The 28,000-nt window shown below is 28.6% G+C and overlaps 1 protein-coding gene across 1 annotated transcript; it reads right to left on the reverse strand.

Moving 5' to 3' along the window:
* LOC132950482 (neuroendocrine convertase 1-like) lies at positions 1 to 28,000 on the reverse strand. Its single transcript, XM_061021970.1, has 14 exons — positions 27,902 to 28,000; positions 25,497 to 25,679; positions 12,036 to 12,140; positions 10,599 to 10,799; positions 7,525 to 7,674; positions 5,623 to 5,791; positions 5,390 to 5,562; positions 4,080 to 4,289; positions 2,497 to 2,597; positions 2,197 to 2,418; positions 1,846 to 2,009; positions 686 to 819; positions 485 to 610; positions 1 to 421 (listed from the first exon to the last, which is right to left on the reverse strand). Exons 2-14 carry the CDS (start codon positions 25,665 to 25,667, stop codon positions 128 to 130), a joined length of 2,220 nt encoding a protein of 739 aa, XP_060877953.1. The 5' UTR covers positions 25,668 to 25,679; positions 27,902 to 28,000; the 3' UTR covers positions 1 to 127.

Genomic DNA, 28,000 nt, shown 5'->3' on the forward strand with positions numbered 1-28,000 from the left:
TACAATATAATATCAGATAAGGTAAATAAATCAATTTAAGAAATTAAAAATATCTTAAATAATTCTAATCATAAATTAGATAATTGCGTTACAATTTATGCGCTGAAAAATAATTTTCAAAACTTGTTTAGAGATCTAAATCGTTATATAAATCGTTATCTAAATCGATAGCTAAATTTATCATATTCGGTGTAATCTGCTGTAAAATTTCTTCTTCTTGATTAGCAGCTTCTTGTTCCATTTCCATTATTAAGTTTTGATGTAACATTTGGTCATTTAGAATTAGATTTTTTGTTTCTTCTTCTATTTGGAATTCTTCGTTATCAATTGGACTCGAAACATACGGTCTTTTCTGGACCTTAGGTCTTACAAGACTTTTTCCCGTACTTTGACTAAGATTCGAAAATCTAGGTTTATCTCCCTGTAAGAAGCAACGTAAATTAAAGTATTTTTTATTTAAAAACAACATATTTTGGATACCAACCGATTTCGCTAATTTGAAATCATCATATGGTCGAGGACCTTTTTGATAAATTTTTGGTTGTTCTTTGGTTCCGTGCAAAGATAAAGTCATTTCAGTAATTATACCTTTGTTGGATGAATCGCCAGTCTGCAGTAACAACATATATCGATTAACCATTTGTATTAAATGCTAATTAAGTCAAAAACATGTATATATATATACCGTATCAAAAATATCGATGACAAAATTTCCTTTTGGAGATTCTCCCCAGAAAGCTAGTACTAAAAATGTCCATCTTCCTATTCCATTAGTATTAAAGTCTTTTGGTCGATTTTCAAGGACTCGACATTCCGTCCCTATACAAGTAAATATATCATGATAAATTAGCATATTATAACGAATATAATATATTATATATAATATTATTGTATTGTATAAAAATTAAAGTAACATAATAAGTGAGCACAGTAAATGTATCTTACACATTTTAGTGGTAAAGATAAATACGTACATTACATTTTAATGGCTATTTATTAACCAATATTTTTCTTTACCTATTAAAATTAAAATTAATTTATAATGATCTCAATGGGTATACGCTACACGATAAGGAGAACAGTAAAAGTTGCATGAAAATTGAAAAGCAATCAATTTATGATATTTCATAAATTAAAATAAATTTACAGAATGTTTGTATTCAATTATATGAATTCAATTATAATAAATATATTGTAAATTCTATTCAACTTATTTGCTTGCTATTCTTATTTGGAATTTTGTCATTGCTTTCAATTTAATAAAAAAAAAAAAATACAATACTACTAGTCACTAGACTTAATTCCTTGAACCACTTAAAAACAAATGACAGCGACACTGATATAGAACCAACTACCATTCAAACCCTAAAGTTTCAAATATTCAATAAATAATACAATTATTTAACAAAATTAATTCCAAAATAAAATTTTAACATTTACAATTATTCCGAAATTCACGTAAATTTACTTGTATATTACACATTTGTATTTTTAGATTAGTCATAATAGTTTATAGCATATTTTAAGGTATTAAAATAAAATTTGAATTACTGATAAAATTGATGACAAAAAATCATAGACATTAATAGAATAGACCAGGAACGTTAGCTGTTTTACGTGTAATATTATATTGAAGCCACATGTTTGCGAGAAAGACAGACAATGCAAGGTTATTGTATGCATATTCCAAGTTGTAATCTCCTTGACAAATTTTTAGATTTATATGGACACGTTAGCCTAATAGCCTCACATATTTTGTACCGTTCTTGATCTATTATTATTTATGCAAAAAACTCACAAACACTAATACATAACAAAGTTACAACTTATAAAAAAATATATTACCTAACGGCGATTTCATCGCTATTTGAATATCTCCTCTTTTTGGATAAGACATTGTTAGTACTAATTGTACATATTCCAAGTATTGTATTTCACCAGCCAATCCTTTGCAGCCATTCGAGTGCACGGTAATACGGGCGGCACGATTTCTCGATACAGGAAAACCTCTAAACAAGTACAATTTATTATTAAATTAATAAACTAATAATATTAATGAATGACAAATAATTTTTTTATGAGCGATACTTTAAGGTTTTGCTTGATAATATACGTACAATATTGTAAATATGAATTAAAAAAAATTATTTAATCGTTAAAACCGTTATGAATTAATTTGTTCCGCGCGATACCTACCTGACCTTAGGCATACGTATACCACACGACGACATCTCAGGCACGTTTTCCCATGTCATAGCTTCTTTGACTAGCTTATAAGCATTCACTAGGCCGAACCCAAAGTCGACGGAATAAATGAACCCGGCTTTGTTCCTGTTCCATCCGTAGTTATCACTCAATGGTGCCACCTGAGATGTCCAAGCTATTAGATGTTGCACGTCCCTCCATGTCAGTTCCGGCCTTGAAATAATTACAAATTATAATTCATTAACAATCGAATAGTTTGAGTGTTTGAGTGTTTGAGCTCATCAATATTACTTGGCCGACAGAGCTAACGCTATAATACCGGACACCAGCGGTGCAGCTGCAGACGTTCCAGTATGTTTGTCAGTACATTTTCCGTTTACATCGGTAGTCAACTAGATTAAAAGAAAAAAATATTTATTATTTTCATTTTTACCAGACAAAACATCATTAAATAGATATTTATTAAAATATATTTAATCCATTATCCGATTGTTTTCCAAGTATAAAATTAAATCGACAATTATAATATTATATAGTTGTCTTAATTATATAAATACAAATTAAGAATACTATATAATATATTATGCATAATATATAATATAGTAATAAATAATTATTTATTTCTCTACTACACTGTACACGATAAAAAAATACTGTACTTTGTAAATAAAGTAACGTAAAATACGTTACTCGAATAATCGAATGATTTAATTAAGTATAACGTATGTATGAACTGTAATCTGTAAGGCGGTACTTTTGAAAAGAAACATAATAAGACGCACTTACTAATAAAAACGAAAACTAAATATGGTGTAGAACTCGAAGCATTCTGTATGAATTGTATAGAAATAAGAACTATATCATATTAAATTGATCGCTCTGTGTATGAATATTAAATTTATTTCAAAGGAAATGCTATCCGACGTATATTTTAATATTTTATACTATACAGGCAATATTGTATCGTAAAGTACATTATTAATAGCACGAGGAAAGATTCGATAATAATCAATAACAGCGTTTCTCAATTCTCAAGTGTTCATTCGATCTATTTAATTTTAAAAGGCGTGATAAACTTTTAAAATCTTTTCTCATGCGTGTTTGCTGAATCTAAAACAGATGATGTTATCGTCCACGTTAATTTTAGTTTAAGTCGGTTATTCTGTTATTTACCTAGCGTTAGAAGCTAACCTTATAGTGATTATTACGATTAATATGGACAGTTTATGACTTTATGTACAACTTTGAAACCTATATTATCTTCCAATAAAATTGCTAAAACAATAAGTCAATAATTAATAAATGTCAAACGAAATTAATAATATTATACTTGGTTTTACTTTATTTTATTTTTGTATTAACTTTACAAACATTTAATTTTCTAACTTTTGAGTTGGTAAAATTGTCGATTATTAATATTTAATATTTCATTTTTTTAATGTTCATAACCGCCATAAGTGGTTACAGAAAATCGAGGTTTGGTTGACTAAAAACTGAATTTTAAAAATTATGTATCAATTTATAATATATTTTATAACTATATTAAAAAAATATATATACACATAATAATATGTACTGTACATAAACCCATGGCTAAATACACTGAAAATATTATGTACAATAGTCAACGACTAATTAATATTATTAACTGGATATTTCAATTAGGTAGGTAAACAAAAAAATAATATTGAATAATTTTACTACCTAGGTAATTAACGCATGTCGTATAATACCTATATATGATTATATCTCAGAGCCTTTTAAACTGAAATGCACGGTAGGCCTTTTAGAGCCAGTCCTACCCTGATGACACACCCTATTACCGTGGTATACGAAGACCCAAAACCCATTATTATTGAGATGCATGTACCTACCACGTTCTTTTCTTGTCCAGAACCACTGTATGCAGTAGCCATGATAGAAGCACATCTTTCGGAATAGTGTGCTACGTGACCACTATCATCGCAACTAGCAACCACTATGGTAAATATGGAATTTACATAACCGTCGCAAGCACAGTTGTCGCCTTCCGTTTTTCCATTGCCCGCGGCGAACACATAAATAGCTCCTTTTCCATCCCGACCCTACAACCATGATGTGAGTCGGTTGAGTCTTATATTATGAAAAACATTTTACATCGTATTGGTACTTGTTTATATTTTAACGATATTATCTAATGATATGCCTAATAATATTATACTAATTGATCAATCAGAAATATTATAACGATAAGAGTGTTATTATTACAAGTTAGGTAGGTAGTAAATAATACTAATTATTGATAACATATTCTGCAATCTGTGTGTAATATTGCAATAGTAAAAGTGAAATGTATCTATTGCAATAGATAAAAAAAAATATATACAGTGAAACTTCCATATAACGAAGTCGAATAAGCAGCAAAAAAATTCGTTATATAGAGGAATTTGTTAAATAGAATTACGTATTTTACAATACTTTCTTCAGTAGGTGATTCATATACGGCGATATCTTCATCAATTTTCAAATAATCTTCTAAAGTAACGCCATCGCAGTGAACTAACTCCCATTGTCGTTGTACATCTGGTATTTCAATATCGGTTTCAATATTTTCATTTGTAAATCCAGCTTTGAAAAAACATTTTTTTATTGTTTCGGACGTTACATCACTTCTCCAAGCTTTCGATACCTCAGAAATACAATCTCGCAGAGTAATTGTTGTTCTCTGTTCAAGATTGGTTGGAACCATAATTGGTTGGAGCTTACTTGTTGTATTTGGGGGAAAATATGCAAGCGTTACAGATTTTAACTTTGTAGATAAGGTACGAGGATGAGCAGTACAATTATCCACAAATAAAATTATTTTTCGATTTTCTTGTAAAATTAATCAGTTTGCCTACCTTCGGTGTCTTATCTTTATCGGGTACATTGTTCATGTACAATTTTAGAACTATGACATAAACTATCATTTTGATAGTGACAACATTTACAAAAACTGGTTTTTATCGAATAATTATTTCGTTATATAGAAACATCAGATTCGTTATTTGGAGATAAATTTACGTGTAATTAACAATGAAGGTCATAGTTCTTAAAAATATTTCGTTAAACAGAAAATTTCGTTAAATGGAAGTTCGTTATATGGAAGTTTCACTGTATATATATATAATATATAGAACGGAACTTAATCTTTTAGCTACTTTACTTGATGTATGCCTTTCGAAAGCGACCTTTTTACAAGATCTGTCAAATGTTCCATAAACGTTCCGGTATCCGCAGGGCCCCATGAATTACTATAAATGCACACATAATTACGAGCATATTTTAATACTTTAGCTTCTCTAGTATCTGTTGACCCATCGTCCAAAAACTTAATGCCTAAAATAAGATAAATTATTATTTGTTAACATTTAAGTTTAAGTTCAACTAACTGTTTACCTCCAAGACTAGCACCATGAGCTGTTCCTACGCCACATATCCCATTATCTGGCTGCATAATTATTTCCCCGGCACATCTAGTTCCATGAGATCTATACCCTCCATTTACATCTTTATCGGGCATAATATTATTATTATTCGAAATAAAATTCCAACTTAAGTCAGGATTCTGAAATTAATATTTTAAACCAATTATGTACAATCATACATTATATTATGGTAATTATAGACTAATATCAAACGTATTGAAATTACTTAATAAAATTTACCTATTAATAATATATTTAATTTACTTTACAAGCATCAAATAAAAAAGCGGGTAAGTGGAAGTCACTCTGCTATACAGTTAGTTACAATTGGGTGACTATTAGTAATGGATGGAGTTAAATTTGAATTCAATGATAATTTATATTATATCATTGTATACAAAAAACGATTCTGAGCAGAGAAAAAAAATTGTGAGCATGAAATTTTAATATTTTTCAACTGCCATTGTAACAATATATTAGAAGCCTTGTATTAAATTTTCAAGCTTTTGACCGAATAAATAAAATTGTATTGACATTTAAAGAAAAAAAACAAAAAAAATTGTAAACTGAAAATAGGTCATCCGTTATAATAGCTCAAAACAGTTAAAATGATTTTGAAAATGTTATGGTGTATAGAAAATGCTAATATAAACATCCAGTGAAAATTTACTGAAGTTGAAAATCGAGTTATTATTTCGACTATTTATCGTGTACGCAGACACAAAAAATTTTAAAAAAATAACAACAACAACACATCATTGTAAAATCAATACATTTATCGCTCCGCTCAGAATCTAAAATACTACACTTGTCACTTGTATTGTAATCGTACTAATACGACATTGTATAAAAAAAAATGCTTGGAGAAAATGTATATACAGAACTAATACTAAGGACTAAGAAGTGTACAATTATATGCAAATAATATAAGATCAAACAAATTAATTAATGTAGTAGGTATTAATAGTAATACTTAAGAATATACATTGTATTAATATGTTATGATAGTTATTATAACTGCATTACTAAGCTAAATTACAAACATGAAACATAAGATATTTCCTTTCAAAAGGGAAACCCTATTTAAACGCATGTGTGTGTGTTTAATATGAATTTCCTTTACCAGCAGTTCTATCAGTGGAGTAATTATACATATAAGAGGAATCAGAGTCCGGATGCAGTCAACAGCCAAACCCGGGTCCGGAAGCTTAAGGACCGTAAAAGAAAATTTTTTTTTAGGATGGCGTTATACACCCGAATGCGTTCTCTCTGTCTTACAAACGCATAACATATAGCAAATTGTACGCTCAGAAGATCAAGTTTAGCTCTGTTATTTTAAAAATTATAATTAATTGACCTCTTATAAAATTTAAAAGTAAGATTATTATCTAGTGACCTTATAGGTTTTTTTAATATTTTAATTTTAAAGCAAGTTATGAGTATTTTAAAATTGTAAGTTGCTTGTACAATTACCTACTTACGAAAATACCACAGTAAAGGAATGTTTGATTTACAAACAGTAATGATATTTTTATAAAAAATTCTTTCAAATCTAATATATTATTATTTGTATATTATCAAATGAAACCAATAAAATGTCGTTCTTATCATTTATTAAGTAGGTAATGAGATAAATATATTATATTATATGCGTATGAGATATAGCATGCGCCACACGATTATAAAAAATTGATTGGCATATAGAAAATTAGTAATTAGTAAAATTACTAAGGCTATAATGAGCACCTTACCAAGCAAGCTGGTTAATAAACAAGGTATTAACTTCACCGTTATTTTTGTAAATCAACGTTTTACAAAATATACCCATTAAATTACATGCGCAAACTTTAAATTTAAAAAGTTCTTAACTCACAAATTTTGGTAATATTTCTGGATGCGTCCATTCTAATCCATCATCCGGTACTGTAATATTCACACCTTTCCCTGTGATTCCGAGTTCAAAATAGACTGGTACTATATTCATATCAAGTACGGGATCCTTTTCGTTAGTTCGTAAATCTTGCTGGAAATGCGTATTGCGCAGTATAAACTTATAATTATGATTACTAACATAATGAATATGGACGTATTATTATTATGGTAAGGGAGGGAAAAACCAAGGACTTGTAAATCTCCGAGGACCAAAAAAAATTCATCTTCATGTATTTAATTTATGAAGTTTAAATATGGGTTAGTAACAACAATTTCAGAAAAATTCTTAAAATCCATAATTATATTAATTGTTAAATTAATAATCAATTTTACTTTTCACAAGTACAAAACTTAAAAATAAAATTATTTAATTTAGCGTATGGCTTATGAGAATTTAAAATGTACATGTCATATAAAACTCAAATAACCTATTATGATGAACTTTAAACTCAAATCCTTAAAAATAACAGTTAGGTAATACATGAGTCTATTTCACTTAAATGTACATTTCATAAAACCTGTTAACTAATAAATAATTATACAACTTTTGAAAGGTTAATATTGTTATTTTGATCTCATTAGTGTGCAAACTTGTATCGATTTCTGTTCCTTAATATTGTTCATAATATTAGTCATGTAGTCTGTTTATATGAATAATGTTTAACATTTTTAATATCGTTCAAGCTAGAAAGTTTGTATTTATAAGTTTTGATTAATTTTCAAATGTCTACTTACTCGTTAGTTATTGGTAAATACTAAATAATAATATTTATGTTTAATTTAAGTTCCAATTTCTTAGCAACAAGTGGAATGTTGACGAAGCGCAAAAAGCTTAAGGTCATACAATAGTACAATAAAATAATGGCTATATGTCAGGTACAAGTATAAAAGGCTTAAAAGAGTAAGTTAAAACAATGCTTCAAATAATTGTTTATATTATTTTAAATAACACAAATTTGACCACTAAAATACTGCAGAATATGTTTGAATTCCAAATACTATCGAATTACTACAATACACATTATTGTTCGTCACAAATTCACAATAGTAATATTTCAATATTATGTAACGACAATATCTATTAAAATGCCACAAAATAGCTAAATCCAATAATGCCGAACAATATTAATAAAGTAAGTTAATATACACCTCTACACTGGCCCTATCAGTGACTCTAAAACATTTCTAAGTAGGCAGCCACTTAACACCGGATATATACATTATATAATATAATATCACCATTATTGTTGAAACTATAATATCACCATTTTTTCATCGTTTCATTGTTGAAACACTAACAATCAAGAATAATATCGACGCCGTATAAAAAATATCTAATATTCAAAACCAGCACAGCCTGACAAAATAAAAAAAACCACGTACCCCCACCGGCTACGATTACATCCATACCAGACTCACATATTACCTACGCCCCAAGTACTGAGCATCTCAACTATAAAATTAGGGAAACTTCCCAGCACCATTAATCTCATTTATTGGCCGGATAAGTCACCTGCAAACTACCGAAGACTTTCCGTCGTCGGTGCTTTCTATTGACATTCCCTATATTGACTATTTTAATGATATAATTAACTTTGTGACGCACACACTCTACGCTAAGTGTGCTATATATTATTTCATTCCTCCCATGATTATATCCTAGTGATTTGAACGATATAGACGTTTGGCTGTTCTGTATTTACATTTTTAAAATTAAAGGTATTCAATTTATCTACGCTAATCTTTATGTTGACTCTGTTCAAGAATAATATAGAACAACTCTAGTTACAATATATACTCTTTTGAAGAGTCTCTTCACAAGGGTTCAAGATAGTAGCTACATATCTTGATTTCTGCCCATCTCTTTGTTACAAAGAGATTTTGAGTAATAGATTCAAACGTCACTGTATTCTATCCTCTAAGGGCTATCTCAACACGTCGGTGGTGCGATCCAATATGGCACGTTGGACTTATCGTCCATTTCAAAACTCATTCTCCAGCATGCTATATCATAGATTTCATAAAAATCATACCTCGCATTCTTATTATAATTAAGGAAAATAAATAAATACAGTACCTGCGCAAATGATGTGTATAGTAATATCGAGCATCGAATTCACCCCCCATATATTAATACATCGAAAAAAGAAATTTTCAAAATACGAGGTCGTCGAACAAGAGCAGTGGAGAGCGGACATCCTTATACGTAATACAAAAGTGTATACATATTATATTCATACGAATAGTATAAGAAAACCACACTGAGCCGTTCGATTATCTCTATAATTTATGACACATAACTACCGGCGCAGTCTTATCTTTCTCTCAATACACGCGGTTTTAATTCCATATTCTCTTTCAAACGCACTACCCCGTTTTACCACTCATACCTATATACCCTTTTCTATTATTTTATTTTTAGTCCAACAATCTAAAAAGTAAAAATATGTAAAATACGCATGTTTATTATATTGAATTTGAGCGATGTACCGAAATTAAAAACGAATAAAACAGTTTTGAATTTATACAATGTTTATAATTAAAATTATTAAGTAAAATAGTTTTGGGTACCTAATTGTATTTCTTTTCGGTAGATTTCTACCTACATCTGCAGTTACGCCTATATTTACCATTTAGAATTTATATAATGTTGTTATTTTGACAGTTTGTGTTCCAGCATTTATTTTTAAATTATAACATTTTATAAATTATAAAACCAATGTTTCTACTAAAGTCAGTTTGCTAAATCTGATAACAAGCAATCAAACAGTGTTAACCCAAAATAAGGGAACGGTAATCAACAGTATAGTACTATAGTACACATAGATATAGTAAGCCAGCAATAAATGAGTATTTTCGGTAGAATACACTTCAATCCTTTTACACCCCTCCCCCCCCCCCCCCGCTTAGATGTGTTTGAACTCATTTGTAATTTAGACTTCTAATATAACATATATATAATTAAAATAATACTTTTCTTTATAAATAAAGCTTAAAAAAAAAGCTCATACTTACAAAGTACCACATATCAGGCCAGAATTCATCATTAAATGCATATTTGTAGTTACTTTGTGCTTGGGTGTCTCGAGAAACCACGTGACTATTATGTTCTAAGCTGTTAGTTCTTGGTACAACGAACCGTGGAACTACTTGTCTAGGTTGAACTACACCTCGGTAGGATCTTTCTTTCACAGCTTCTTGGTTTGCAACTGTTACCTTTGAATTAAAATTGCAATTTTTAGTGCATTAATAACGCAAACAATAAACAGCAATCATAATAATCTATACGTATTTTGTCCAATTCATGTATCGTGTTGTCAAATATTGTCAGAATATTGACATAATATTATTATGTATTTGAACAATTTTTTTAGTTTTTATGTATCTTTTATTGATACTTTTTCATAATAGTTAACATTTGTATTTTTAGTTTTTCTCAGTTAGACACTGTACCTAATTTTTTTAACTTTTTTCTATAAATTTGAATTACAATTTTCTAAATTAAAAAACTAGAACATTCAATACAAGACGTCTCATAAGTTATTCTTACAGAAATTAAAAAATATCAAAAATACTTATTCACATTTTTTTTTCATAAGCATTTGAAGTTCAAATATTTACGAAATTAGACAGAACCATGAAAATATGTAAAATTCATAAGATTTTTAATTGTAGGTAACACCTAAGACTTGAAAATGCAATGCGACTGTGTCCATGTTTATTTCCTGGAATTTCAACTAATTTATAATTTATTTTTAACAAATATTTTCATTAGTTCAAAACTATAATTTCTTCAAATTAAAGTAAAAGCGTAACAACTTTATTTCAATCAAAGTTTAATACCAAGAAAAAGAAAAATATATGTATATCATTTTAATTATAACTTATTAAAACCTTAATAATTGGTAGATATCATATTTCAAAATTTTTGTTGATTAATTACCTAATTAAGTTAACATAATAATTGGGTACTATTTTTATTTTTATTTTATTTTATTATTACATCGAAGATCTAAATAAAGTAAAGTTATAGTAAAACTGATAACAAGCCTTATATCAAAAATGTAGGTACTTACCGGTCAAACATCAAACACAAGTACAAAATAAATTCTCTATCAATTATCAACATCTCTCCTCTTAAAGTAGAACTATTTAATTACGATAGAAAACTTTTCGTTACTTTTGCTAGGTACCTCTGTCGATTTAATATACTAATATGTAATAAAATATATAATATAATATATTTATTCATTGTAAGTTTATTTTAAACCCCTCCCCAAAATATATCCTGGTTGCACCACTGAATCCAATATTTAAATTTTATACCTGACTACTAATCACGAATCCGTTATTATGTAGAAAAATAACGGCGGTGTAGGTACTTACTTAAAATATATTGAAACGTTAAGGTATTAAAAATATACAATATCTAATTAAAGAGCAATTACTTACAAATTCATGGTTATTTAATCGATGCGTTATATCCTCATTATTCTTGAACAATTTGGGTGAAAGATCAGTTTTAGTCATACGATGGAAACCATCGTTATCAGTATCCTATAATCACATTATCAAAAACAAAATCATCAATAAATATTTGCTTTGTCTTTATTTTATTTATTTTTAACATTATAAATATAATTACCAATAACTAATTGTATTGTTTACCTGTTTAAAATAATGATACAAAAGTAGCTATACAAACTTAATATAATATAAACATTATTACATAATATTATAATAATATTACGCACGCAACAATAAATGGAACTAATAACTTGAAGTCGTTTGATAAAATTCCATTTAACACAACATATAAGGTCAAAACGTAGGTAGGTAACACTTTCATCTGATGATTTGAAGAAACCGCTGAACTATGTTTAAAATAGTTGTGTTCTAATGTATTTAAAGTTTCGTGAAACTTTTGCTGCAACCTTAAAACTTATGGTGACTAAATATTTCAAAACAATTAATTGAATTTTCAATAATTTAATTCCACCAATGTACGACCTAATGTACAATTGATTGAATTCTATTATTTGGAAATTCAACATACCTAAAGGGTGTTTTTTTGTTCTAATTCTGAAATGAATAAAAAAATGTCTATCATTTATTAATTTATACATGAATAATTGATTTATAAATGTTTTATCTAAGTATAATATTATGTTATGAACGGTTCATCAATTAAAATAGTTTTTTATTTATTTATTTTAGAAACAAACAGACATTTGCCTAATTACAAAGTATTTAAATTAAATTGATAACAATAACAATTATGGTATATAATAAGAAAAGATTTTACATGTATTTATATATTTATGCATATATTTACAATCAGGATAGCGACATAAAAAATATTCAGGTTGTATTAAATTTTACATTATTTACATATTTTTTAAAAGCGAAGATCATTAGATTTTATTTAATATCGTTTCGTAAGTTAACGTGAGACATAATTCAAATAACAAGAACGAGCTTATTGGATGTAATATGTGCTTCTAGATCGAGTCACTTGTGAAGGAATGTGGAAGGATAATCGTTCAAGGAATTCAGGACACTCGATTTGACCAAATAGCACTTTATGGAGTAAAAAATAAATCCAATTATAATCTTTTAATTTCCAAAGCATGCATCATTTTCATGCTCAATAAGACATGTTAAACTATGTGTTATATGACACATAAACTGACTATATGCATACGAACATCAGATTATTAGCTTACTATATTATTATATAATATACTAGCTAACTCCGTGCACTTCGTTGCCCAATAAAAATTATCAAAAACAATTCGGTGAGATATTCGACTATTATATCAAAAAAAATTATATATATTTGTACATATTAATTCATGATGTAAAGCAGCAAAAATAAATTAGTAATAAATTAGATAGCAAAACTGTTTTATTTAATAAAATAATTGTATTATTATTTAGTTTATATTTTTGCCATCCAGATGGAGCCACAATTGTATTTTTGCCATCCAGATTTCCTACTTTTTGGTGGGTTTTCCTAAAATTTTCTTTCATAGTAATAACTTTGTCCTGACAATTACGAACACAGCAAAAAAAAAGAATCAGCAAAATCGGTCAAGCCGTTTCGGGGCCAACCCGCAACAACGATTTCCATTTCGATTTTATATATATTATAATATAATGTATAAGTGTGTCGTGTGTGTATATTTTAATACCACTCATACCAATTGGTAACACGTTATGATATTATCACATATTATTGTCTAATGGTTTACTAAAATAATCGCATGCGAAGAGAATTGTTTTAAAATATAAATGACTTAAAATCGTAAGTGCTTGATTATTGTTTAAGTTAAAATAACTTCAACGGAATAAAAAGAGCCTAATTATTAAAATTGTAAATAAAATATATTCTATCAACATTTAACATAATAATGATCATTATAATTAACAACCTAATTGTATTGGTCAAATTATGTATTGTTAATAATAAGTTTTAAAGAATGACCGTTATAAATATTATGTACCTACCTATATTTACATTTTATTATAATAAAAAATGTTCAATCCGTCAACAAAGTACTAATATAATAGATACATGAATATATTCTAATATATTCATTTTAAAGGTGAATGTCCTTTCATTATTCTAATAAATTACCCTTTTCTCTAAGGAATCACGGATATTACGATTTTTTGCAAAAACCAATATATGACTGTATTTGTTGTACGGAAGTAATTAAAATGTCTTAAAAAATAGTTTCAACACTTTTGAAATAGACTTTAATTAAAAATATTATTAACTAGGTACGTGTAATGAACAAAAGTCTAAAGAATAAAAGTCAATACGAGTCATAAGCATTGTACATGATATATATTTTTTTAACGTTTTGTTGACGTAGCATCATATCTTATCCTCGGCGGAGCTTATAGTAAGGAGCTTTTTTTTTTTTCAACGACGCGGTAGAGTAAATAAAATCGCCTTGTTCCCTATCATTTTTACTCGTATAATACGTAATAAATGTCGTTTGTAAGTCTCGGGAAAAAAATAATAATAATAAGGAATTAACCTCGTCTCCTTCTGCATAAGGAACTAATATTGTTTTATTACCCTTCATATATACGTAAAGTAATATAGCCGTATTGTAAACAGGGATCATATCGTGTTTTTATTCGAACACACATCCCCCCCAGAACACTATTATGTAAAATACCCTCCACTACCAGTCACCCATAAGCCGTGCATAACTATTTGTATAATACTTAATGAAAATTGATAGTTCAACTTAAAACGTTCTATACGTCTATATGAATTGACTATCTATAAGATATCATGTGTGCTGAGCACGAATACAAAAATTTTAATTTCTTTGTACATTGCGTTTAAGTAAACAAAAAACCGAAGAAGTCGCTCTGCTCTATAACTATTATAATATAGGTGTCTAGTGTAACTGTAAATAATATTTAGGTCACTTTAATGGATGTGTTCAATTTGAATTCAATGAATTTTTTGCCGTATAGATATAGGGATATAATATTATGTTTAATTTGAACTGTCATTTCAATTTTCTAGTTATTATTATTTATTGCACAAAGGTAGTACTTATGATAATGAAAACAAAAACGTTTACCATATTATATTACAATAGTGGTTCTGGTTATATGAATTGTTTTCCTATGTAATATACTCAAATGTGTGTTTTATTATCAACAAATTAAACCACCCTAAAATTTGACTTATTCTCCGGCGTGGGGTCTATAACCATATATCAAAAATATTAATTACAAAAAAGTTATCGACTGTAAAAAAAACATAGAAGGGTTCATACTCTATATACATGTGTCTAGGTATTTATGATATTTTTTACATTAAAAATCAAATATGTGGTAAATTCCACTAAGAAAAAAAAAACATAAATGCAAATAAATTATAATAAAAATAATTCCGCCAGCCAAATTATTAAACATTTTGCATTCCAAAGACATTTATAATTATATTTCACGAATCTAATGTTAAAAAATAATAAAATCTATTCGCCGGGAAAAACGAGATACTCTCTTTACTCTCTCTCCTCTCTCTCTCTCTCTCACCCTCACTCACTCTTTCCCTCACAATTTTTCTCGGCATTTGTGCATTCTAGTGTTACGCATTTAAGATGAACGCGGTCACAAAATATATCTAGAATATAATTTGGAAAGAGAATTAAGCACTGCGTATGTTATATTATATTTCGTCGTCTGCTGTTTCGTTACTAACAATTATTATTATTTTATTCGGTGGAAACGAATTCGCTATTTTTTTTCACAGCAGAGTTTTAATATAATATTATATAATACAACCCGAGGATACCCGTCAGTGTGAACATATTACATACACGCTGACGAGCAAAATATTGTCGTCATATTATTATTATGTCGTCGGAATAGTGCGTATGTATATATTTTTTAGTAAGACGATGATTTTATTAACGGGCACGACGCGTGTTACACTATTATGTTAATATTCTACGACTGAAACGGGAATCGGATTTCTTACGGATCCGTGTCATCGCTTCGATTGTCTCGATGTACTCCTCCTCGACATAATATTATAATGACGAATAGGTGTTTTGTGCTATTATTATTTTTATAATTCTGTACCTGAGAGGCTAAAGGGTCCAAGTCCACTTTTATCAAAATTGAGGTTATGGTTTTTTCTTATGTGAAATTTTGACGCGCGTCATTTTAGCTATCTTCATTTTAGTCCAATAACGAATATTTACCGAGATATTGGGAAATAACAAAAAGAACTAAGTCCAAATATTTATTTTGATTTATGAATTATGATCCAAGTCCATGATTAGGACTTGGATCATTTTGCAAAATTCTTGTAAGGACTTGGACCCAATTGATAACATTCTATTTTTGGACTTGGCTCTTCTTGCTAGGATTTGCTGTGACTTAGATCTAATTGATAACGTTATTATTATCATCATCATTTATTTTATTTTATTGTTTTATGAAGAGAACCAAAGTTGTTACTTGTTACTTGTTAGTAAATTAGCATATTAATTCGAATGTTATAAAATATAATGACGTGATACACAAGGTGTAGAATATAATATTATAAAAATTATATAAAATATATACTAAATAATATGAACAGAGGGAGAAAACTTGTAAGCCTTGCAAATGGCAATTCAATTTTATTTATTATGTTTTGATTAATAAAGATTTGTTTTTAAAATATGTTTTGTTCTTATTTTTAATTTTATCAACACTGTTTAATTAAATTTTGTTTATTGGTCTAATAAGACCTTTTATAGGGATAAAATATTTTTATATTTAACTGGAATACAATATAACTTTACTAATACCTTAATAAAATTCATAAAAATTGTAAATTATTCAATATTGTACTATAAAATTTTTATCTATATTAAAATTTAGTATTTACTACACTCAATGATATAATATTTTCAAAATAATCAAAATTAACATGGAGATTAATAGAGTCCAAGTCCACTGTGTGATTGAGCAAAATGATCTAAGTCCAAAATATTTCATTTAAATCGTAAAATAAACAATTATAGGTAAGTTATAATTAAAAGAAAAAATATTCATCTTATTGAGAATATTACAGCTTATTATTTAAAACAAACCTTGTTGGTATAATCATTAAATTGAATTTACACCAGCCATTTAAGTAAAATAAAAATAGTTGAAAAACGGTTTTTTTGGCTCTCCTGAAAATGTACAATAATGGACTTAGACCCTTTAGCCTCTCAGGTACAGAATTATTATTACGATCCGGTGGCGACGACACTTGTTGATTGTGCCAAAGATTTCTCCTCTCTGCATCGCCCAAAGCTATATCGTGTGTCATTTATCATATTACCTGTTTGAGAGTATCATTTTGACAAATGCGCATCGTTTGCTTTTATTCCTCTGTTTTTTCTCCTGGATACGCAGTAATGAAGCGCGATAAGGTGTGAGACATTGTGTCCACTGTGGCCTCGTTTCGTTAGGAATAATTAAAACTGTAAAGTAATTTTGAACCTTCGCATTCTGAATGGTGGTGAAAACTGTCCTAGCTTGCATTTCTTTTAAAATTTATTAATAGTTTTAGGTTAGAACACATAATTTAGAACACCTTATAAACCCGTTATGACCACCCGTCAGTTAATTACCGGTACACAGTTATTAATATTGCCAGTATTCAGTTTTCCATAATATATTATTATCCCTGTATTCGTATTTCAAAACAAAAAGCTATAAATAAATATTTTAACTAGAGTCTTAGTATTATAAATATTTTAAATTACAGTTGAATAAATAAATAATTTTATGAAGATTATTAATAATTTTTCTATTAAAAGTAAATGCATAAAGCCAATATTAAAAAATAGGTACCAAAATATAAAGGTTAGGTACCAAATATTTAAACTGTATATTATGGAATTATTATAGTTTTTTACCTACGTTGTATTAAAATACGTTTAAAAACCGGGAATTTAGCACCCTATCGTAGAGTGAATTTTCCTAACTTGTTTCTTTACACGCTCGTTGCATAAATTGACGAGAAAAAAATACCTCATCAAAGTCTTGTCTAAAATCGATTTCCAATTTCTGAAATATTATTACGTTTCTTCCTTCTAGCCGATAAATTGGTCGCACAAAATAAATAATAAAAACATCAGTGTAAAGCCAATTAAATTCCTTCACTCCCTATCGGAATATAAAATAATAATTATCATGACTATAATATTATAATCACGCATATGTCTCAATCGTTCTTAGTCGTGTGGAAAAATAAATTATAGCATAAGTTGTATAGGTAAATGCCCCCCCCCCCCCGGCTGTTTTCGGCGTAGTAGCACATTTCCCCACCATTTTTTTTTAAAGTTTACCATTTCATAATATTATATTATTTATTATTAATTATTATTTGTTGCCCATTATCTAATATTGACTAAATACAGAATTATTGATTACATTTTATTTAGACAATCTTTTAGCTAGGCACCTATTATAATATTAAATTTATTTAAAATTATATTTTTATGTTGGAATTTTTAGCCATTATTATTAATTACTAATTATATTTTATCTAGGCTATCTTTTAGCTACCTATTATATTTATTTAAAATTAGCAATTTTTATTGTTTCAAGTAGTTCAGTTTATCAAAAATATACATCTATAATTTATTATATTTATGAAAATATTTGGAAATGTATTTTATTTATTTTTTTTTATTGAACATTTAAGCTTCGACAGCATAGGTCATTAGCTTTTAAGATATATACAATTAAAATATATAAACTTTTGAAGAGGAATGTATTTTTATTTAGACAATATTAGAATATAATATAGGCAAAACATAATAATTTCATATTCAATAATAAATAATATAATATTGTAAAAAACAACTCAGGGAAATGTCCTACTACACCGAAACAGCCAGGGGGAAATGTCTACGATTTGTTTTGTGAACCTGCATAGCACGTGGAGAAAAAATTACTCAGCATATAAAAACGTAGATATAACTACAGAGGGAAAAACGTGTTCAAACGGAAAACATTTTAACAATTGTATTTATCTTTAGAAGATATATTGTAAACGCGTAGTATAGATTTTTTACAAAGCTTTTCCGTTTTTGGCGTACAACGGAATAACGTTAGGGGTAGGTAACGTCCGGACTGCAGGTGGTACGCCGAACGTGGCGAGCTCGTGGCTTGGCAACCAGCCAAAATTCGGGGCTCTCAGGGTTTTCCTTCGGAATCCCTGCACCAGGGTTTGATCAACCCTGCGATCGTCTTTGGAAAAGCTCGGCTTCGGAAAACGACGTTCGGAAAAACCACGTGGCGGTGGCATGCGCTCCGGGTGCGAAAAGCTGCGACGGCCTGGCAGGATCGGCAGCCCGAGGGTTGCCGTGCCGACGCCCACCCTAGTTATGACGTAAGTAACGCTTGTTCATGGGGTCCTGGTACTCGCGTCCTCGGCTGGGGTCGAGGTCACAAGGCCACTCGCGACAGACGCTTGCGCCCCACAGCAAACGAGGTGGCTACACCGGTGGAGGTGCGGGTGAAGGTGTACACATTGGACGTGGAGGTGGAGGTGGTGGTGACGGCGCTCATCGACCGTGACGTGCGTGTTTTGTACCACTATATATAATGCACCACAGTCATCCCCTATTATTATTATTATTATTATTACTATTATTATTATTATTATTATTATTGGTATTATTATTATTATTATTGGTATTATTAATATTATTGTACGGCCTCCGTGTACAGGCCTTGACAGGGTGATCGTGTGTGTATATGCGACAAATATAAAATTATTCGTGTCCCGATAAAGTAGAGACGCGACGAATATTCGATCATATTTAGACAGTCCGTTCCGGGTTTTAAATTGCAAACTCCGTCACGTCTCGTACTTTGTTATTAAGAAAATTGTTTCAGTTTCTAAGAGAAGCCCTGCAGACAGCAAGATGGTAGGAAAAAGTTGAAAATGTTTTTATTGAAAACAAAACGATTGTTATAAGTTATTATGAATAAACAAAGTTCAAAATGAATATAATTAGTTGCTTAATGAAAGTCAGATACAAAATTATCGAGAATTTTATTTTTTAGAGGGGGCGCTAGATTTGAGAGAGTTTCAATATTAGCATTTTTAATTCAACCGTATATTAACTAATTTATTTGAGATAATATTAAGACTCTAATATGATTATTTTATCAAGTTTATATAAATATTTGGACGATATATTTTTTTAGACATTTGGCTGGGATTAATAGCCGATTTTCTAGGTGATTCAAGTATTAATTTTTCAAACTCATCGATAGAGTAATTTGAATTTTTCATTCTCCTCGAACCTCCGGTCGTCGACAATTATTGTATACGTGTGTTTTTTAAATCTATTGTGTTACAATAACATCGCTGAACAATTGTTTTTATATTGATTGTTTGTTTTAATTATTATTATGAATATTCGTCGTCAGTGTAGCTATTCGGCTACTAATGTCACTATACAATCGATTTATCATAATACTATGCTACATACGTGTCTTGATCGTCGTCATAAGTACGAGGGGGGCTAGGGGCTAAGACTCTCCCGCAAATCGCAATAGATGTTTTTTAGCCGCCCTGGCATTTAAACTAAGCCTTTGGAAAAAAAACTTTGTCGTGCATTCAATGTGCATTGTGCATAATAATTAATAATTATATAAATAATGTAAGTATATAATATAATATAATATAATACGTTTATTAATATTTTAAATGTATAATATGAATTCGGTTATTCCAGTTTTCACAGAAACAATCGTAGCGACGCACAAAAATGTAAAATATGATTGGTTCTTTTGTTTTTTGTACGAGGATAATTAAAAAGGTAAATAAGGTCGACCCTTTCACAAAACAAATTCAGTAATCTAGCTATTATACTAAATATAAAAAGAGAATATAAGATTAATTACATTTTAAAAGTATTCACTTCTAATTACACGCGTTCACCGTTATAAAACATTAAATGTGCATACTGCGTAGAATAAAAATATAATCTTATATATTTTTGTTTACATTTGATTTTTGAAAAATATTAAATAATGATGGGACCTGTTGACTCTAAGACTTAATTTTAACTTTAATTCTCTAGTACTCTAGCCCTTGTGACTATACTAAATCCTAGTTACGCCCATAATTGGTTTCTAATGCACAATAAATCTCATAATGTATACTCACCCCGCACTTAACTTTAAATCGGATTTAAAATAATATTCTCGTCGACCAATGAACCTGAGTGTTTTTATTTTTTGTAGTCGACTTTGGATTGGCCAGATTTCGTACAAACCGAATTACAACAAACTTATAATTAGTGACATACATTAGTTTCTATAACTAATTGGTTTGAAGATTATTACGGTGTCAAATGTAATTAGGTATTATTAATTATTATCGGATACATTTGATCGACTTCGTCGGTGATGAAATAATATGTAAACCTCTGACACGGAATTAAGAAATGGAATATTTTTTACTTGTCATAGACTTTCAATTAGTGTTGGTCATCATTTTTTAAAACACTTTTTGCCATGTCTCTGTCCTACACCGGGTGCAATGTAAAATAATGTGTTTATTGTATAATCATGAACTATTGATCTCGGGACTCGAGACTCATTATATTTTAGATGGCACGGTAAAACACATAACCGTACAAAATAGACGTGAACGATTGTTTTTCCGTAATAAATTCTGTCTTAAAAAAAAATATTTTCTAAAATAAGTCAATAAAACAAAATAAAGTAATAACTATTAATTTATTTTAATATACATGAAAAATATGTGCATCTTTGTACTTTTCGTATATTTTGTTTCATTGGGTAATGATTGTATACCTATTTCAATCATCTTCACTTAAAATTCTACATTAAACATGAAATCGACAGTATTTACTATTAAAACTAAACGTAGAATTCTCCATTGTTTATTTACACCTTAAATATATACTTCATAAAAAGTGTGTATATTTAAATATTATATTAGGTACGTTCGAACTATTCTGTATTAGTTTAAAATATACCTTGTTTAATAAGAACTAATACCTAACTAATAAGTAATAAAACATCCAAAAAAAATGAAAACCCCAATTTCAACTTAGCTTTTCTTTAAACATTCATGAAAACGTATAGAACTAACCGAATATTTGTCTAATAACTTCTTAGAGGCTATATTATATAAAATTCGCTCAGTTATAATATGATAATATAGTATACCTAACTTGTGTTTGTCTTTCGGTTATAAAACGCTACTCCCTACATAAACTATCTTATGGTAGGTACCTATACAAATATTATTTATTAATATTATTATTATTATATTTATTATTACAACAAAAAATGTCAGTAATATCCATTTAATTTTAGATTCTGAGTGGAACGATTAATGTATTGATTTTACAATGAGTGTTTTTTTTGTGTGTGCCTGTGTACACGATAAGTATAGTTGAAATAATGTTTTAATTTTCAACTTCAGTCATCTTATTCGATGGAAAAGTGAATATTGTTGGTGCATTGAGGAGATCAAAATTTAAAATGTCTAATAGTTTTTAATAGCACCGGGAAAAACCACATACAAATTAAGGAAAAATGGGAATTTTTACGCAAAATCGGTTTTCCACAAACTCGATTTTGGTTTTTGGTGTAACTCTAAAACAAACAAACGTATATACATGACATTTTCACTGATTGTTTATATTTGCATTTTCTATACACAATAAAATTTTCAAAATATTTTGATTTGTTTTGAACTGTTTAGGATTATTTCCAGTTTCCAATTGTATTAGACTTTTTTCTATGAATGTCAATAAAGCTTTATTTGTTGGGGTTAAAAAAGCTTGACAATTTAACACAAGGCTCCTACTATATTGTTACAATGACATTTGAAAAATATTAAAATTTCTTAGTCACAATTTTTTTTTATAAGCATAATTTAAAGTACAAATCTTGACAAAATACGGAAAAAATCACGAAAATTAGCAAATTATTTTGAATTAAGAATTCATAAAAATGTTTCTTTTTAAATCTAAGATTTTAAAATATAATACGAGGTTATTCATAAGTTTGTCTTTATCAAAAAAAAAATGTCCACAAGCAAATCAAATTAAATTTTTTTAAGCGTTTGAAATTCATAGTTTGTATTATAGATTATATAATTAAAAATATTATTCTTATTATTATTATTATTATTAAGGATTTTATATTTATGACATTACCATGTTTTCAGAACAAATGTATATATAAACAAAACCAAAACGAAGAGAAAAAGTCTTATACGCCCTTAAAACTTGAAAACCCTTAAAATACACCCTTAATGGCAACTGCAGTAACACATGCGTTCACTTAAAAGACATTTCCAACTGATAAAATTAATAATAGTTATAGTAATAACCTTTCTATATGTTTGGTGTAGTCTATATTTTTGTCTCTCATTATTGACAATTTTAATTGTGAAACGAGCGAAAAAGATAACCGACAAGGCTCTCTGTGACCTGAGTTGTCGGTCAAGTGAACTTGTCTATTGAAAAAGTGTACTTGTTATCTTTCAGTCTCTGTATAAATATATCTTCAAAAAAAAAAAAATGTTCTCAAATAATTTCTATTTTGAACACCTCAATCAAGTACCTTTTCAAGTAATGAGTATGCACTTCGTGCATATCATTATCTACAAAATGTCTGAATTCTTTTAAGATATATTACTGTTATTGGTTTAGTAGGTAAATACAAATATGATAGTTAATATAATATATTTAAAAGTTATAATATATGTACGACATACGAAGTAGTAATGGTTAAACGGCTCGTCCCTTGTCGTCGGATTAATAAGGAAAAATAAGTTATGATACCTATATACGCGTGTATTAAACACAATTTTAATTCACGAAAGACGAAACTATCAAAATTAAAATATTGAATTCATAAATCTTAATAATACCTACTGACAATATAATATAAAAATATATAAATATACATGTTTTCTAAAGTTTAAAAAAAAAACTACACAAACCTGCAAAACGTTTAAACTATTTCAGAAGTAATTAAGTATTATAACTAATCGACTGACAATTATTATAGGTAGGTAGTGTATTTAAAATGTAGTATCAAAACCATGATATGATAGAAAACCATTTATTACTTTTTGCAAAGCCATTAATAATAATTATTCATCAGGCTAAATATCAAAACAAACAACTAACAAGTAAGGGGAAAAGCGCGTCTACGAGTATGCCAACTTTCTAGTTTCTATATAAGTAATTTATGAGTGACAAATGAAATAATTTGACACCCATTAACTAACACCTGATGTAATTTTACACGTCAAATTCCAAATTAATACTTAATTTACTTTACTAAAATAAGGTAAACACGTCTGAAAATAAATATAAATAATAAAATAATAATATATTGAAATTTAGTAGTAACTAAAGTATATAGGTATATAATAATGTACGAGAGAGAAAGCAGTAGAAGATTTAATTTAGTTCAATAAAATTTCATAATATACACATACGATCATATATAGGTACCTTAGTCTAATAATATACTATGGGGTCGGTTTTTCAATTGCCGAAAATTATTATAATTTGAACAATAACATAATTCGCAATACTATTGAAAACTTAAATTCCATTGACGTTGGTTTGGATTTGGACGTTTTTGAAAGGGAAAAAAATTACGCCTTTTCTGTGTTCACGGTATTTATCCGTTGTCACAAACAATTCGCACTTTTATAAGTCCAAATAGATTTATGTATACAGCTCATTCGAGTGCAGTATTCTCATTCTATGGTTCTAAGAGTTATGCGATTCGACCATTCCTACCTCGTGATTTATGACAATTCACTGTAGGCGTGAGTACTACAGTGTTACACGTAAGACTGTATTGCCTTTTCAAAAACGCGTTTTCATTTTTGGACAAATACAGGATCACAGAAACAATTCACTTATAAGAGGAGATTGGATGGATTGACAAGGGCCCAAGGAAAAAAATGTCTTAATATCTAGGTTTGATGAATAATATAATAATAATATAGTAATAATAGATAATATTTTGTTCCAAAATTAAATTCAATCATCAATAAATAATTCGATAATTCAATTTTTTTGAAATAAGGTTGTTTTAATATGGATATTGTGCTTTATTCACATTATTGATTTCATTAAACTAATTTTATTTCTCTACCGTTGCACTGGTAGTTTTTGGTAGGTACGTTAAATCCCTATTAGGCTGCACACGACGAGCTACTAAATAGGTACTACAAACGGTTGTAGATGAGACAGTTGAGTTTTAATTCAAGCATTTGTGAAATGATAAATTAGTCGTTACAATATTATCTCCTCAGTATTTGCAATACGGTATCACACGTAGATGGTCTGTTAAAATCTACGTTACCGGTCCGTCGTATCTCATGCCGACACCGCGTGCCACTTCTCTAGCCATCACTTCACCCAGAGGTACGTGCACCAACCATTCATTGGTGAAGTATTTGACATCCGAGTCTCTGGAAGCCGATAAAAAACACACATTCGATACCAAGAGGAGCAGCGTACTTGACAGTATCATGTTTGCGAATAGCTGCGACAAAAAAATTAATTTTAATATCCAAACTTACTGTAAAAGCCACGACGGTAAGCATAAACACATATAAGGTATATGAAAACATCTATACTGTACAACGCACAGAGTCCTTTAGTTCAATTTAGGCAGGAGGCTAACCCCAATTTCTTTAGCTCTCCCAAGATATGATAAAGACATAAAATATAAAGATATAATAACAAATAATATCGTTCATATTTTCACGTCATAATAATTGTTTTTAAAATCGATAAGATTTTCTTTTGTAGACAACAAAAAAAACCTAACCATCTGCAACATCAGCTTGCTCTAAACTCTAAACATATTGTGGTTATCTGTTAAATATATTTTGTCAACAATCATTTCAAAATCTATTAGCATTGATTAAGTGGATGTCAGCGCACTTTATTTTGTTTTCACTCTCTGAACCCACACGCAACTTAGGAAATTGCGTTCAGCAAAACCAATCTTGTATTGTTAATTATTATAACAATGAATTGAATTATTACTAAACGAATTACTTGTCTTGGCTTTTTACGATATTTCAATTTTTATGCAAGTTATGATATCTTAGTAAACCTACCAAGTAGATAACCTTTGTAAAATATTACAATTTAAAAATAACCATTAATAATCACATAAAAATTTTAATATTGTAAAATAAATCAACGTATAAACACAGATAATGTGGATTATAAATGATAATAGGTCCATTAACTCTAATATTAAATAGCTAAGAATAAAAAAAATGGTTCAGCTGAACGTGAATTTGCAATGTTATAGGTACATGTGCCCATATGGTTGGCGTCCCGACTTCATCCGATTTATTCGAAAAATGCGTCAATATTTTCCAAATCAATGTAAAATAAATACAAATTGGTTTTTAAAACTTGCATGTAGGTAATCATTAAAATACTATAAGCTAAAAACCGTTCCAGGTAAAAAAAACTTGTAAAATTCTCTAAAAACAAATTATTGATTTGCAAATTTCTATAGAAATCAATTTGCAATAATTATTTGCAACTTTATTCATTTGAAAAATACTAGCACATTCTTTGAACTGATCGGACAAAGTCAAAGGGTTATCAAATAAAAATATTAACTTGCAAATTATAATAATCAATTTGTAATTACTTGCAAAATAGTGGCACATTTTTCTAATCTTTTGAACAAAGTCGAGGGTATAACTTCACAGACATAATATTATGTTGCACGTGGATCACAGGATGAAATTAAAACACAGTGCTCTCACACATCCTCTTAATATAAATTATAATATTATCTACATTCGTGGTATCATCCATAAGTGGATATTTAATTTTTGATTTTAGCTAGTATTTCCTTATCGTTTCTATTTGGCCTTTACAACAACTTATTTTTTCGTAGATGGATGTATGAGGCGACAATACCTATACCCCCTCGCAGAACAGGCCTATTAGTAATAACTATTCAATTTATCGATAAAATGTGACGTAAAAATCTTGTGAGGTGTAAACGATTGTAACCTATAAAGAAAAATATTGGGATTTCGCATATGAGTCACAGACTACTCAATTTAGTAGTTTGGTACTTACCGACTTCTGTTAAATTTGCAAAACTTTGATTATTTAAACAGGTAACAATTATAATAATACCTAATATAACAATCATGTATACACCATCGTTATAAAACCAACCAGAAATCTTAAACTTCGTTTTGGCGCAAAACTTTTGAATGTAAAACTATGTGAAAGTGACATCTGTATATGAAACATAATCAGTAGGTAGTTTCCTCGAAATCAGTGTAAAATAAACTTGAATATCTTATTTATTGTCTAGAGATTGAAAGTTTTTGCAATTGTATATATTTTGTATACCTATAGACTATAGTGACATAATAATAATATATTGCCCGGATTATAAAATCGCAATTGATATTCTTTTATACGTAAAATATTAATTCCACTGCAATTCCGCCAACGAGTGTTTTAAACAATCTAAAATTGTTTTCTCTTAACATTGTGAAACGGTTATTAATTATCATAAAATTACGTTTATTTTACGAACGTTAAACCAAAAGACAGTTCAGTTTTACATTTAAATAGATATTTAATAACGTTTTATAAAATAATAGCATTAACTCTGTGAAACTGCTTTCGTTGTAAGATGTAATATTCTGCAATATGCATCGACGTTAGTAATTTTTAGTTTGAATAACATTACAAAATATATGCATAACAAACCTTTTGAGCTCCTGGTATGCGAATAGTAGTAATTTTATGCAAAATTATGTGAACAATTTTTATTTTAACATCGCATAAAATAATCCGTGGCTATTAAAC

Source organism: Metopolophium dirhodum, chromosome 8, assembly GCF_019925205.1.
Source record: "Metopolophium dirhodum isolate CAU chromosome 8, ASM1992520v1, whole genome shotgun sequence".
Classification (NCBI taxonomy): Eukaryota; Metazoa; Arthropoda; class Insecta; order Hemiptera; family Aphididae; genus Metopolophium; species Metopolophium dirhodum.